At 43.0% G+C, this 11917-nt stretch overlaps 1 protein-coding gene across 3 annotated transcripts in view; it reads left to right on the forward strand.

Moving 5' to 3' along the window:
* LOC101933084 (amine oxidase [flavin-containing] B) overlaps positions 1–11169 on the forward strand; it is a 93101-nt gene extending 81932 nt beyond the window's left edge. For all 3 annotated transcript variants that reach the window (XM_005301774.4, XM_065578587.1, XM_065578584.1), the window contains exons 14-15: positions 2065–2127; positions 2996–11169. In XM_005301774.4, coding sequence (XP_005301831.2) covers positions 2065–2127; positions 2996–3151 — 219 coding nt within the window. In that variant the 3' untranslated portion in view covers positions 3152–11169. The remainder of the gene's footprint in view (positions 1–2064; positions 2128–2995) is intronic.
* Positions 11170–11917: the final 748 nt, after the last annotated feature.

Genomic DNA, 11917 nt, shown 5'->3' on the forward strand with positions numbered 1-11917 from the left:
ATGGGCAGATACACTTCAACAAAAGAAATCTCATATTTGTTTCATAAGAGGTTAAGGGGTCAGCTTTGGGATCTCATATGGGGGAGGTAATCAATAAAGTGAGGGTTACCATATTCAAACATTTAAAAAAGAGGACACTCCACGGGGCCCCGGTCCCACCCCCGGCCCTGCCCCAACTCCGCCCCTTCCCCGCCCCCGCCCCAACCCCGCCCCTTCTCCGCCCCCATTCCAACCCCTTCCCCAAAGTCCCTGCCCCAACTCTGCCCCCTCCTCTGAGCAACCCGCATTCCCCCTCCTCCCTCCTGCTCTGATCTTGGTTGGGGGTTGCTAAGTGCTTCCCTGCTCCCCACTCGCCCCGCAGCCCCTGCAGCCTCTATGCCCTTGCTTGCCTGCCCTGCTCCTCCTCACCCTGCAGCCTCTGCACCCCCCCGGCCCTGCAGCCTCTGTGCCCCCTGCTCCCCACTCACCTTGCAGCCTCTGCGCCACCTGCCTGCCCTGCCTCTGCACCCCCCCGCCCCTGCAGCCTCTGTGCCCCCTGCTCCCCACTCGCCCTGCAGCCTCTGCACCCCCCCGCCCCTGCAGCCTCTGTGCCCCCTGCTCCCCACTCGCCCTGCAGCCTCTGCACCCCCCCGCCCCTGCAGCCTCTGTGCCCCCTGCTCCCCACTCGCCCTGCAGCCTCTACACACACCCCCGCCGCCGCCTGCCCTGCTCCCCCCACTCACCCGGCAGAGGGAGAAATGCAGGTTCCACGTGGACTCAAACACTTCCGCGCTGCTCTGTGGGGGAGGAGAGAGCGGGGGAGGGGGAGGGACTCTGGCTGCTAGGGGCCCTAGTGGCTGTGAGCGGCTTTCAATCAGGCCAGGCGTCCAATCAGCCGCACTGCACTCCGCAGGAGGGGAAGGGGGAAATCCCGGACATTTCTACTTCATTAGAAATCCCCCCCCGGACGGCCATTTAAGGCTGAAAAAGCCGGACATGTCCGGGGAAACCGGGATGGATGGTAACCCTAATAAAGTATCGTCATGTGTCAAGTGATGCAAGCATTAAAGCAGAACCTCTAAAGACCTCTGCTCAGGACAAAGCTGAAGAGCTTAGACGTTGGGCAACAGGAAAGAGCTGTATCCTGGGAGTGATGTATACTTAAGAATCAATCCCCATAACACTGTTAATTGTGCTAACTCATAGATAGACCTGCTAAGCATCTTAGATCTGTCTGAAATGGGACCACATCTCAGGAGATATCAGATGTTATTAATTCTGCAAAGGACTGGGATAGAATAACAAGAAATTAAGATATCCACATTATATTTGGAAACATGTGCATTAAAAAAGTAATGTTCACCTTACTGTCACACTCTCCTCCTTGGTTCATGTAACCCTAGAACTTTCTCATGTCCACCAATAGACACCAACTAGTTTTTTAAAAATAAATTTTGCATTTCTGGCACTGAACCCTAGTCTCTCCCTCCCTCACATGACCTCAATCCTATTCCTGTGTTGGGGCAATATTTTTCAAAATTAGCTTCCGATACATTTTGCATGTACCTGTTTTACATCTACACATCTTGTGTGCACTACTTTGATGCCAATTTTATAGGATATGGCCCACAGATTTGTGGTTAATATGAGGCCCTAGTTCAACAAGATCTTTAAGCCTGTGCTTAATTTTCAGCCTGACTGACTTCAGCAGGACTACTCACATATGAAATTAGGCATGTGCTGAAATACCTTGCTGAGTTAGGGTCTGAATGAGTTAAGGAGGCTCCTTCCACTCCTTCATCCTGAACCATTATTTTTCTTTCATAGAAAAACCACCATCACTCACACTGGAGTGATTACACAGCTAGGAAAGAGGTGCTTCTCTGGGAGTATGTCAGTAAATAACAGCCCCTCCCAGCAAACTGATGTGCAAATATCAGATTTTCTGTTAAATCTGAATACACACAATCTTATTTGCTAAGACCTTATCTTGATTATTGCAGCATCAGCTTAGACCAAAAACTGAAAGCCAAATGTTTTGCCCTTTAAAAGAATGAATGGAACTGATCAGTTCTTTATTTTCAGATACTGTGTTCCATGGGGAAAATCTCAGAAGGTGAAATTTGGAAGTCAGAACCAGAATCAGTTGTAAGTTTTCGTTCAGTTCCTGTGAACTTTCCTTTGATATTAATGATGAGATAAAATATGTGTTGCCTTTACGTTCATAAATGACAGCTACAATTACTATTCTACTGCCTGCCAAAACTGTCCATGGATACCTGGGAACATGACAGGTACCCAGAGAGGGTTGACGGTGTCTAAATACTCTGTAAACATGGCACAGGAAAGAGTATTCAACTTTTAATAAGGCTAAAAATCCGTACAAGTATCTTTTACCATACTTACCTTAAATTGATGAGAACGCTTTGGGTCTCTTATTTTTTCACAACCTATTGTAGTTTCGGAAGCTTTTCAAGCTCAGGTATCTTCATTGCTCACAGCCACCTTTAATTGCGCTGGTTGAATTTTTTTTTTTTTTTATTTTGATAAAAAATTTTGCTGAAATTTTGATGAGAAAAATAAAGAACAATTTGATAAAATTTTGGCAAAAAATGTTTCCTGCCTTTTAAACAGCTCTTCTTTTTATTGAAGTGAGTACAAGGGAATGCAAATGGCCAGTCTTGATCTCTTTCTTTAAAATATGCTAATTTCAGGCTTTAGGGACCCTCAACAAACATGTCCTGTTTAATTCGTTTTCTCAAGTAGAAGCTATCTACCCGGTTCTGGTTGTTTCCTGATTCATCAACAGGGCATTAATAGCAACAGAGTGCCAGACCTTGCCTGAATATAATATACTTCTGTTTAAAAGAGAAAATATGCATCTGAAGCTAATGCCCAAATAAATCTGTTAGTCTTTAAGGTGCCACCGGACTCCTTGTTGTTTTTGTTGATATTTATATTCTCCCTTTCATAGTGGAGGTGATCCTGCACTAATACTGAATGTTCTCCCTTCCAGGATGTCCCAGCCCGGCCAATCACTACTACCTTTTGGGAGAGAAACTTGCCATCTATACCAGGACTACTGAGGCTGGTTGGATTTTCCACTTTCTTCACTTCAGTGGCTGCTGTTGGGCTATTTGCCTACAAAAAGGGGCTGCTAGTTCAAAACTGAGAAAGGTGCCAGCACAAAGCTGTGTACTTGTTGTGTCCTTTTTCCAAAGTTTGTTTTGACGTGCACTTATCTGTCTTCAAAAGCAGATCAGGACTGGTAACGGGGGTGAGGGAAAGTAGAGATGCAATTTTAGAGTGAGGATGAGTGAAGGGGTTCAGATAAGGTAAGGACCCCCTGAACATTGACCTATTTTTAGCATCATCATTTGAGGTTCTGAGACAGTGGCGGGCAACCTGCAGCCCGCGGGCCGCACACGGCCCATCAGGGTAAGCCACTAGCGTACTGCCAGACAGTTTGTTTACATTTGCACAGCTTCCCGCAGCTCCCAGTGGCTGCGGCCACACAGACGTGCTAGCCACTGCTTCCCGCAGCTGCCATTGGCTGGGAAGGGCAAACCGCAGCCCCTGGGAGCTGCAGGCAGCTGTGCAAATTTAAACAAACTGTCTGGCGGCCCATCAGCGGATTACCTGGACGGACCGCAGGTTGCCCACCACTGTTCTGAGATGTTCCACTATGTGTTACTTCACTTTGAGTTTCTATCCAGGTCTGCAAATGAAAATGCCAAAATACTATGAAAGCTGTTCTTATGATATTTTCAGCCTTTTGTACACTTGTATCTAACCTAACCTGAACTCTGAACATTTAAAGGCACGCCCGTCCCTAGTTATAAGTGGAATATTGCCACACTCATGTTCTGGAGATCTAAAAGACTTCAGTTGTAGCTTAAAATAACTTTTGAATAAATGTGAATTGCAGGTGAGGGTCTTTAACAGCACTTACAAAAAAATGTAAGGCTAAATTTTGAAATTGTTGTTTCAAACTATGTAAGTGCTCATGAGTTTGTCAAGAGGAAAATTCCCCACTTTACATTTCCAATCGCATGTTATGGACTATGGACCCAGTGGCACAAAAGAGGCTATAAAGGTGTCTTAAGTGGCCTCTTGAGGATTCCCCCAGTCTAGCGGCTCTACAGCACCCTTATCCTATGTGGGTTCCATGAGGCTGCTATAGGTAGTGCCAGGGATCAAATTAACCCCCCTGTTGACCCCAGGGAGCCATGAAGTAACTTTTCTGCACCCTTGTCTAAGCTTTTTGGGGTAGGGGCTCTCTCTCACCTTGTGTTTGTAGGGTACAGTGGGCCCTAGATCTCAGTTGGAGCCTACAGGCACTACCATAATAAGTAGTAACTTTGTCCAGTGTTGAAAACAGCTTATCTAGGCCAGAGAATCTAAGCTAATGTGTACACATTTCCCCAACAATTAGTCCTTGAAATATAAATGGAAATCTCTAAAGAACATTTCAATATGTATTCCTTGGGATTGATGTTGTGTTGAGGGGTGCAGCTGGAATTGCAAGGGTGATTTCTCTTATGTTCTGCTCTACAAAAATAAAAAAAAGCCCCTGCTCAGCTTTGCTTCTTGATTCACATCACTCTAAATTGGACTCTTTTATATATACAGTTAATAGAGTTTTCTCCATCACACCTATAGTCATCCAAGATGTGACCTGCCTCTCAGTCCTCTGTATTTCACCTAGGAGGAAAGGTTATTGCAGTTCTGCTCTTTCTAATATAATTTCCAGAAGAAAGGAATCTTACTACTTTACCTTAGCACAATCAGACTTCATTATTTTTTGTAAAAAAGCAAGACAAGGCAAGAGAAGAGCTTGAAAATCCTTCCAAATCACTATGCATCCGATGAAGTGGGCGTAGCCCACGAAAGCTTATGCTCAAATAAATTTGTTAGTCTCTAAGGTGCCACAAGTACTCCTGTTCTTTTTGCGGATACAGACTAACACGGCTGCTACTCTGAAATCTATAAAGCTCTGTGTTAGTGAAAAGTATCCAATCCTTGTATGTACCAAAGGCCCAGGACAATGGAATTCAGTGTGAGTGACAGCAGCATGGTTTCCAGGGCTGTATAATCATCTTGTTGTCCCTCAGTTCTTTTCTGGACTGTAATTGCTTCCAAGGAGAAGTAGTTTCTACTTCCTCAGAGTGAGAGCAGCCAAACTGTGCTTTTTAGTTAGCCATTCTTTGACGAGATCTTGTCTTAAGCTTTCAGGTCTGTGACTCCCTGAGTTTCAGCCTGCTAGCAAAATGGAGTACAATTTTTTTTCTACCACATCTCTAGTCAGATCTAGTTTTCACCTTCTGTGTACCTTTGAAAACTATATTATTAAGAAATGTACAATCCTGTAGTGGGAGTTTTGGAGTCCTATGAGCAAATTCTCTGCTGGTGTAAACGGACACAGCACTACTGACATAAGTGAAACACTGAGCTACCAACACTACAATATTTTCAGTTGTCCTTTTCTATTCAACCTTCAGTCAAAGGCTTTCTGGCATTACACTAATTAATACAAAGCTATTATTCCATGCTACATTGAATGCCATTCTAACTATGCTCCATAAAATCTTCTCTTGGTGACATTTCACACTGCTTGGCTTGCAGTTTTATGAGGAGAAGGTGTGAATAATTAAGCATAAGATCGTTGCTTGCCCTACATGCTTGCACAAGGGAATGAGGGGGCATCAAATGTCTTGCGCAGGCTACCTGCATCACAACTCTCAGTGCATAAAAGAGAGCGGCCTCTGAGGAGTCACTACTCCTCCTCCCGCTCAGGTGTGAAGAATAGGGATGGGAAAGGTGGAGCCTTGACTAAGCCCCACAGCAAAAAAGGTATGCATCCGAAGGAGTGGGCTGTAGTCCACGAAAGCTTATGCTCTAATAAATTTGTTAGTCTCTAAGGTGCCACAAGTACTCCTGTTCTTCTTACAGCAAACCAGTCAGCATAGCTGAGGCAACATGAAGAGAGGGAAGTAATCTCTGTGTGGTAAAGGACTGGGGCAGATTACTTCCCATTCGAGTAAGGGAGGAGCAGGGGACTGAATTGTGACTTTCAACGTCTGCCCCAGGGCAATGCAGCTACACACTGACTGCTCCTTGCGCATGGTAGACTGCTAAGCAACAACCAAGTCCTGTGCTATCAGCTCCAAATCCATAGGTCTGGTGGGAGACTTCATGATCTAGCTAGTCAAGATTTTGTAGGATCTTTAAAACAACCCCCCTGAAATCAAGATTAGGAGGACAGCTCATCAGCAGGGTGTTAACTGTAAAAGGGTCAATTGCTAAACTATGCAAAATGCAATAAGCACTTCCACATCAGGAGTTAGAAATGCAGTACAAGTCCAACTGACATTCCCAAAATTTTAGTAACTATTCAGAGGGTTGAATCACAAAGAGATTAATTGGAGCCCTGGAAAGCTTAAGCATGTACCGGTGCTTCTGTCCTCCCCGTTTTGGGGCCTTTGAAACAATGTACACAAGAATAAAAAAATGTGCCGTCTGCTATACGCAGAGTATCACAGTTCGGGTCAACTGCACCTCTGTTTCCTCTTATTGGTTCAGCAAGTGTACCCACTCTTAGGCTTCCTTCCCCATAGCCATTCCCTTTCTTGGGTGGATAGCTGTGTCTCCCTCCCTCCTGGCTGGGGTATTTCCATGCTGAACAGTTCCCTGCCTTCACTGTGATATTCCCAGCAAACAGCAGTCTGCCCAGACAGGCCTGCTTGCTGTCTCTTCAGAGACTAATAATACAGTGATTGCCAACAGCTAAAAGTTACTACACAGCACGTCCTATGCAAGGCTCTTTTAGGCTAGGTCTACACTACGGGGGAGTCGACCTAAGAAACGCAACTTCAGCTACGTGAATAGCGTAGCTAAAGTTGCGTATTTTAGGTTGACATACCTGGCTGTGAGGACGGCGGAGAGTCGACCGCTGCCGCTCCGCCATCGACTCCGCTTTCGCCTCTTGCCGTGGTGGATTTCCGGAGTCGACGGCAGAGTGATCAGGGATTGATTTTATGGTGTCTTCACTAGATGCGATAAGTCGATCCCCAATAGATCGATTGCTACCCGCCGATTCGGTGGGTAGTGAAGACGTGCCCTTACTCTTAAGGTAAAAGCACTTCAGAAAAAACACATTAAAACAATACAAATCTCCATGCATACTGTATGATCTTACCAGAGATCCCCTCCTCCAATTGTCTCCAGCATGATTTCTAGCAAGTGAGTCCTTCAAACCCCTCAAAGGAGTCTCTTTTGTGGGCACAAGTTCACAACAGCCTCAGCTCAGAACTAGCACACTCATGTGGTTGGAGGTCTTTGAACTGGAGTTTTCAGAAGCAGGTAATCAGTATACAATTGGTTTCTCTCCCCAATGCCTAGTTTCAAAAGGATGGTTTTGAGATGGGTCATTTGCATTCCCCTCGCCCCCCAGGTATTTCCTAGGAAATCCACTTAACATGTATTGTCCCCAAAATCCTTTGAAGTTCCTGATATAGCTAAGAGATTACCTTAATCCTGTTTTCCTGCTAAAGGAGGTCCATACAACCCACAATAGTACACAAACATTTGCATTTTTAATAGAATGAACTCCAGAAGTGTTGAACTTACTTCAGTAGGGTTTAGCTTGATTCAGTTAAGTTTGTCTAGGACATTGCCATAAGTGTCACTCAGACACATTGCACCAAATTCTTCTCTCCTTCTCCTTCCAATGGAAAGTCATAGGTGTAATTGAGAGCACAATTTAGTCCAGTGCACATAGAATTCTAAGAGAGCTAAATTGGTCAGCCAGCTGGAACTATTTTGAGCCTATTTGAACTTTTTGCTCCAGTTGATGTTGATTTAAACTAACTGCAATTGCACTGCAGTAAAACATGGAGTGAGGCAGGAAAACAATGATCTCAGTCAGCAGCTGGGGCATACATAAGGCAGAGAAGTTGTATAGTCAGCTTCATGTAGATCTTCAAGGCCAGAGTCTGATGCCCTGGACTCACGCTTAGAAGTACTTTATTCTGCTCATGGTCCCATTGAACTACTCATGGAGGAGTTGTGATTGTGGATAAGGGTATCAGAATCTGGCTCTTAGATTTCATTCTGTGTCTTTGAATTGTGATAAAATCCAAGCTGCTGCTACAAGTGTGTGTTCTCACATCAGCCTTTGAACTAAATAGGAGACTTCTTCAGATGTCGTTCTTGAAGTCAGAGGAACGGGGTACAGTGTAGTAGATGTGACCTTTCTCACTGTGTCACACAGAGAAGCAGTTGGACAGGGTACTTCTGAGACCTATTCTTGTAGATTGATTTGTAATCTATCCCATGACTCCCCTTCTTCGACCAATTCATGTCTTGGGAATTGATGGGGGTGTCGTCTACCAAAATGAAATTATGTTGATTGGCCTTTGGCTTGATAGCTTTTGTTGGCTTCTCCTGCTTTAGATTCTAATCGGCTTTACCTGGGCACACTGGCCTGGTATTTCATTCTTGACAGTCAGACTCACTGGAAAGCACAGCAGAGAACAAGTTTGGTTTTTCTTCTTGGCTTTTAACAGCTATCTATTCACAAGTCCATCCTGGCACCCAGTGACCTTTCAGTATCTCTTACGCATTTACTTATATCGCCGTCTCTCTCTTTCTCCCCACTCTAAAGTTGGCAGTCCTCTCAGGCTCACAGGCAGCTCACTGGAAGATTTTTTTCCCTAAAAAGGACAGGACTGTAAGAGGAGCTGAGCAATGTGAGCCATGCAGACACAGCAAGCAGAAGAGAAAATTACATCAATGAGAGCAGTTTGATGTAAATAGCTTCTCTTCAGTGTTATACAATCTGAACGAGGCTAAACCCAGTTGTACTTTGTTAGTAACTGATGGCTTAGATTTTTTTTTTTTTCAAAAGGAGTAGTGGGATGCTCAGCATTTGTGAAAATCAGACCTCTTATGTAGGGGCCTAAATACAGACAGACAAGCTTTACTTGAGGCACCCATTTTTAAAAATCTTGGCCTGATACTTATAAGTTTGACAGTGAAAACATACTTAACACACAGTGTACTGCTACATTTGTGGAATAATAATAACAGTGCCTCATTCTTTCCATCAGTAGATCTCAAAGTGCTTTACAAAGGTCAGTCTCAGTAGGGCTAAATGATTTTGCTGCCAAAGGTGTTTGGGGTATGAGTATTGGTGCTATCCTAGAAACATTTGGAAGGACTGGATAGGGGAACTACTAGTGAGGCTCCTAAAGGCAAATAGCTTTTCTTCATGTCCAAAAGTTATCCAGCTTTTTCTCATGTGCTGGCTAGAAATTTCCCAGTCAAACCAGCATGTGTTGTGTCTCATAGAAACAGAGCAGTCAAGTGAGGGAGAACTGATTTGGATAAAATTAGAACTGGTCTGAACCATCACCAACACTTCAACTCAGCTCTGACTTTTCATGAGCATGATTAACTTTTTATAAAGAATTATTTTTCACTGCTCTTAAATTCTTGGTTTCCATGGAGAGTGGAAATTTAAATACTAAAAGAAAGGCAACTCTCCTGATCCTTCTGGCCCAATCAGATGTAGGAAGCACTTGATAGCTCATGATAAAACTGGATTCCATGAGATTTCCGGCCCCATTTTGCAGACTTACGGTGTTTAGAATGAAATGTTTGTATAAACACTTGAAGTTGTTGAGTGGTTTTTTTTCATTCTCAAACCTCTCAGGCTTTTGAAATATACTAATTGCCGCTACAAATTATTGTTGTTACGATTAAGTTGTGCATCCTAAGAACACTGTGTGATTAAAGATAAGTGCAGTCAGTTGTCCTTTTGTTTATTAAATATTTTATGAATAAAATTAAAAGTGACTGTGTATGTATGTACATCATGATGTCATCAATAAATTGATCAGATGTGGTTACAAAATCCATGCCCCTTTGCACACATGGAAGGAACTTAGCACTAATGTACCTCTTTACACTCATTCTAACAGACTGTTAAAGGAAAGAAATTTGAAAATCAGGTTTGAAATGTGATTATCGGTGTAGCATTCTTACCTGATCGGTGTCTAATGGGAAATATGCCCCCATGAAAAATCCTTCACTGTACCAATCTAATCAAATGTATTGTATAAACTGTGATGGTCATAATTTGTATTCTCACATATATTTTTGATGATCTTAGGGTGTGTTTTTAAAGGCAGTGTACTTGTTTGTATATTGTATCTATAACTGTATTAATGTGACTGGTTTCAAAGCATGATATGTAAATCATGACAACCATAGTATTTGGTAGTGATCAAATTAAAAGCCACTTATACATGTTACTCAACAGTACAGTAAAGTGAACAGTGAGAGAAAGCACAAGATGTGCTGGTTCATTCCTTCTCAACACAGACCCAGATTCAAGAAAGCACCCTATTCAGGATAGCACTTAAGCAAGTACTTAAGGTTAAGCAAGTGTTTTCCTGATTTAGGGCCTAAAAGCTGGAAGACAAGCTAGTGACTTTTATTACACGAATCATGGTATTTCCTAAATGGGACAGTGATGTTAATTAAGGCAGAAATTATAGCGGTCCAAAATTCTTACCATTTTATTTTCTCAGATGAAAGTAAATCTTTACATCTGAGGAAGAAAGTACTGTATACCTCCACCGAACATTTATGCTCAAAAGGAAATTGGAAAGAAATCACAGCAGAAATGCCAGTACCTCTAGGCAACAACCAACAGTGCAGTTCAAATGTAGATTACAGTGCCCACAAAATAGACTAGGCCTGTGGTTAAACAGAGTAGCATTCCCTCTAGCATCTCCACCTCGAGACCATCTTGATTCTGCAACCCTCTCTCTAATGAAGCTAAAAGTAAAATAGCCAAAGTAATTTTGTTTTCAGAGTATCCCCACAGTCAAATAGTTTTCACAGCTTATAGTTTGTCTCCTGTGGTCACATGCAGGACAGTGTCTGTCTCTGTGGTTTGAAAATAAAAATGACTTCCCTTTACAGGAATATGGATTCTGTGCGCGTGATTCATTTGTGCCTTAACTAATGGTAGCATTTTCTAAAGTGCCTCTGTGTTGGCTGTCTCATTTGGTTCCCTTCTTATGTTCCCTTTTCAATAGCCTCTTCAGATATTTTTATCTATAAGATGTGAACCTTTTTTTTAAACATAATCTAGAATCAATAAATGTTGTTCATGTCAAACGTGTGTGTGTGTGCATTTCTTTTGTGAATCCAGAAACGTGCTTTTGATCTCTGTGTGATCTTGATTATTGTTTTGTGGTAACACAATATTTCATACTAACATTTGTGAGAACTTTGACATTTGAGAACTTTGTAATGCTGTTGCAAAAAAAGCAAACATCATTCTGGGATGTATTAGCAGGAGTATTGTAAGCAAGACACGAAAAGTAATTCTTGCACTCTACTCCACACTGATTAGGCCTCAGCTGGAGTGTTGTGTCCAGTTCTGGGAGCCACATTTCAGGAAAGATGTGGACAAATTGGAGAAGGTCCAGAGAAGAGCAAGACAAATGATTAAAGGTCTAGAAAACATGACCTATGAGGGAAGATTGAAAAAATTGGGGTTGTTTAGTCTGGAGAAGAGAAGACTGAGAGGGGACATAACAGTTTTCAAGTACATGAAAGGTTGTTACTAGGAGGAGGGAGAAAAATTGTTGTTCTTAACCTCTGAGGATAGGACAAGAAGCAATGGGCTTAAATTACAGCAAGGACAGTTTAGGTTAGACATCAGGAAAAACTTCCTAACTGTCAGAGTGGTTAAGCACTGGAATAAATTGCCCAGGGAGGTTGTGGAATCTCCATCATTGGGGATTTTTAAGAGCAGATTGGACAAACACCTGCCAGGGATGGTCTAGAGGATAATACTTAGTCATGTCTTGAGTGCAGGGGACTGGACTAGACGACCTCTTGAGGTCCCTTCCAGTTCTAT

This window comes from Chrysemys picta, chromosome 1 (genome assembly GCF_011386835.1).
Source record: "Chrysemys picta bellii isolate R12L10 chromosome 1, ASM1138683v2, whole genome shotgun sequence".
NCBI classification, from domain to species: domain Eukaryota; kingdom Metazoa; phylum Chordata; order Testudines; family Emydidae; genus Chrysemys; species Chrysemys picta.